The 2,873-nt window shown below is 56.5% G+C and overlaps 1 protein-coding gene across 1 annotated transcript; it reads right to left on the bottom strand.

Moving 5' to 3' along the window:
* Nucleotides 1-599: 599 nt before the first annotated feature.
* Nucleotides 600-2,414, bottom strand: TACSTD2 (tumor associated calcium signal transducer 2). The gene has a single exon (XM_059898866.1). It carries the CDS (start codon nucleotides 2,297-2,299, stop codon nucleotides 1,328-1,330), a length of 972 nt encoding a protein of 323 aa, XP_059754849.1. The 5' UTR covers nucleotides 2,300-2,414; the 3' UTR covers nucleotides 600-1,327.
* Between the last annotated feature and the right edge of the window lie 459 nt (nucleotides 2,415-2,873).

The raw sequence follows: 2,873 nt of genomic DNA on the forward strand, positions 1-2,873 counted from the left end.
TGAAGGAGACAAGATTTTTTGCAGCTAAAATGAAATAAAAGTTTTTAAAGCACATTACTAGTAGAATCTTAGGAAAACAGACGGTGTGCATACGCACACACAGCCAGAGCATAAGCCCGCTACAGACTTGCTATGACTATGCAAGAAAGTCATTTAACTCAGAGCCGCAATACTTTGGGATTAAGTCAATTGCCAAGGACTAAATGTGAATAGCACAGCTACTTCCAAGTATGGCAGGGATTCAAAGGAGATACAGCTCCTGAAACAAAGGTAGAGTTTTCCTTCTCCAGGGGAGAATTCTCATTTAGAGATAACCTAAGGTTGGTCCCCTTTCCCAACAACAGCAGCTGGTTCTAGCTTCCTCCCTCAGACCCACCCTCCTGCAGGGGGTTTCCAAACAATCTTATTTAGAAAGACCTGTGTTTACACTTGCCAGTTCAGGGATCTCAGAAACACCAGAGTGGCTATAGGAAATGACCCATCCTGCTAAAACGTGTTAGAATTTGAAATAAGAAATCTGAGTAGTGGGAAATTAGAGGAGACCAAAGTGATATAAACCTGGAGCAAGTTTTCACAAACTCCATCTTTTGGTTTGTTCCTTTTTCATATTTTATTACATTCTTTTTCTTTTTATTTTAAAAATCACAACAGCATTATCAAAGACAACCTATATACAAACATTTTACAAAAGAAACATTACTAGTATCAGCTGTAATAAGGGCAAGTTGAAGAACAGATGCTGAGTTTCTGGGCCGAAGTCTGCCGGCAAACAAAGACATCTAAAACGTGTTCAGGCAGCTGAAACAGGCTTCTTTCCCGATGACAAACATGTGTGGTCGGTAATATCAGTACAAACGATGGTAAATGAGGATACTACACGGGCCCAAGTAGCGAACTCCTCATCAGGAAAGCCACAATACAAGTGGAGCTAATCAAATAACTTAAACCCAAGACAGTAAAAGCGCTGTTTCCCATCTAAACGCATTTAGCCTTCAGCATTGATTTTGAGTCACACGTAAACGATGCTGAGTTGTCATACAAACACTTGATCCTTATACATAACCTTATGCCAAACTTCCCTTAACTCTTCGAGTCAGGGTTCTGGTTGGACCGAAAGGGGAGGAATTTTAGAAATGCTTCCTTCGGGACAAAAGTCAGAAAGAAGTGACCCCGAGAACAGGATCTATTAAATTTGGTGGCGGCGGGGGGCGGCAGGAATTTGGGGGGAGAAAGGCCTCCTTGGGACCAAGAATCAAGGAGCGTGACTCACTTGCGTCTGGGACCTTGCTGAAATCCGATACCCCACCCCACCCCACCCCGTCGGTACCTACAAGCTCGGTTCCTTTCTCATCTCCCCCAGTTCCTTGATCTCCACCTTCTTGTACTTCCCCGACTTCCTCCGGTTGGTGATCACCAGGACGGCCACGCCGGCGACCAGAGCCACCACGACCACCACGATGACGGCGATGAGGCCGCTGGTGAGGCGCTTCATGGAGAACTGGGGGGACTTCTCATCCAGGTAGTAGATGAGCGTCCGCTCCAGCAGCAGGGGCTCTCCGCGCACGCGCACGTCGAGGCCGCGGTGGCCGGGGAACAGCGAGTCGCCCTTGACGTCCCTCTCGAAGTAGTAGGCGGCGTCGGCGATGTCCACCTCGCCGGCGACCTTCTGCGACGTGTTCTGCAGCAGCTCGATCTGGATGGTGGGGTGCTCGTAGTGCACGGCCGCCACGAACTTGGGGTGCAGCAGGTAACGCTCCCAGAAAAGCCGCCGCAGCTCGGCATCCAGGTCCGAGTGGTTGAAGGCGCGGCCGTCCGTGCGGCGGCGCAGTTCGATGAGGATGTGGTGCGTGCGCACCAGCTCGTCGCAGCGCAGGCTCAGGTCGCCCTTGTCCGTGCGGCGCACGCCCACCGAGTTCACGCACCAGCACACGGACGTCTGGTTGCACTGGCGCGCCTTGAAGCGGCCCTGCTGGTCGCAGTCCGGGTTGTACAGGCCGTCGTTGTCCACGAGCGCGTGCTCGCTCGGCTGCACCAGCGCGCGGCCGCTCTTCGGGGCGCTCATGCGCGCCTTGAGCAGCAGGCACTTGGACGTGAGCGTGGAGCAGTTGACCTCCAGGCCCGAGCCGAGCACGCGGCACTGGCAGCGGCCGTCCGGGCCGCTCCGTTCGCACACGGTCATCTTGTTGGTGGGGCACGTGCAGTTGTCCTGCGCGGCCGCGTGGCCGATCACCGCCGCCAGCAGCAGGAGCGGCGGCAGCAGCGACGGCCACGGCAGCGCGAGGCCCGGACCTCGGGCCATGGTGGGGCGGAGGAGCGCGGACGGGGCGCGGGCTGGCGAGGGCTGGGGACTGCGCTGGGCTCCGGTTCCGCCCTCTGAGAAGGTCTCCAGGCGTCTGCCGCCCGCCGCCCCCTCCCGCTCTTATACTCCACCGGACCTGCCCGGCTGGTTCGGCCGGCGACTCACCCGCTGGTATTTGGGTGACACATCCCGCCGCCCCCCATCCCCGTCTCAGTCCCACGGAAGGCCCAGCCCGCCCTGCGCAGCCCGCGGTAGGATCAGGGGAGCGGAGGCTGTCCCGTCTCCTCTGGACCGAAAGCCCGGAACAGGAAAACCGATACTCAACTGAGGGCTGCGATGACCCGCCCCCGGCCCACCCGGCCCCACCTGCCGAGCGACCCGCCCTAGGCGCGGCCTCCAGCCGAGGACCTTGGGCGTCCCGGCCGCTCTCCGGGGCTGGAATTCTCAGAAGTTGTACTGAGAAGTATGGCGTGGGATTGTCACTCTTTTGTCCCCCTCCCCCGCTTTTCTCTCTCCCTTTCCCAGCCCTTGTCCCTGCTTTAAGTTCTTTCACTTCCTCGCTTCTTTCCCCGCG

The sequence above is a fragment of the Balaenoptera ricei genome, chromosome 1 (genome assembly GCF_028023285.1).
Source record: "Balaenoptera ricei isolate mBalRic1 chromosome 1, mBalRic1.hap2, whole genome shotgun sequence".
In the NCBI taxonomy this organism is placed as follows: domain Eukaryota; kingdom Metazoa; phylum Chordata; class Mammalia; order Artiodactyla; family Balaenopteridae; genus Balaenoptera; species Balaenoptera ricei.

Bases quoted from the DNA above. Each gene is read 5' to 3' on its own strand.
- TACSTD2 (XM_059898866.1), bottom strand. From the start codon at position 2,299: ATGGCCCGAGGTCCGGGCCTCGCGCTGCCGTGGCCGTCGCTGCTGCCG.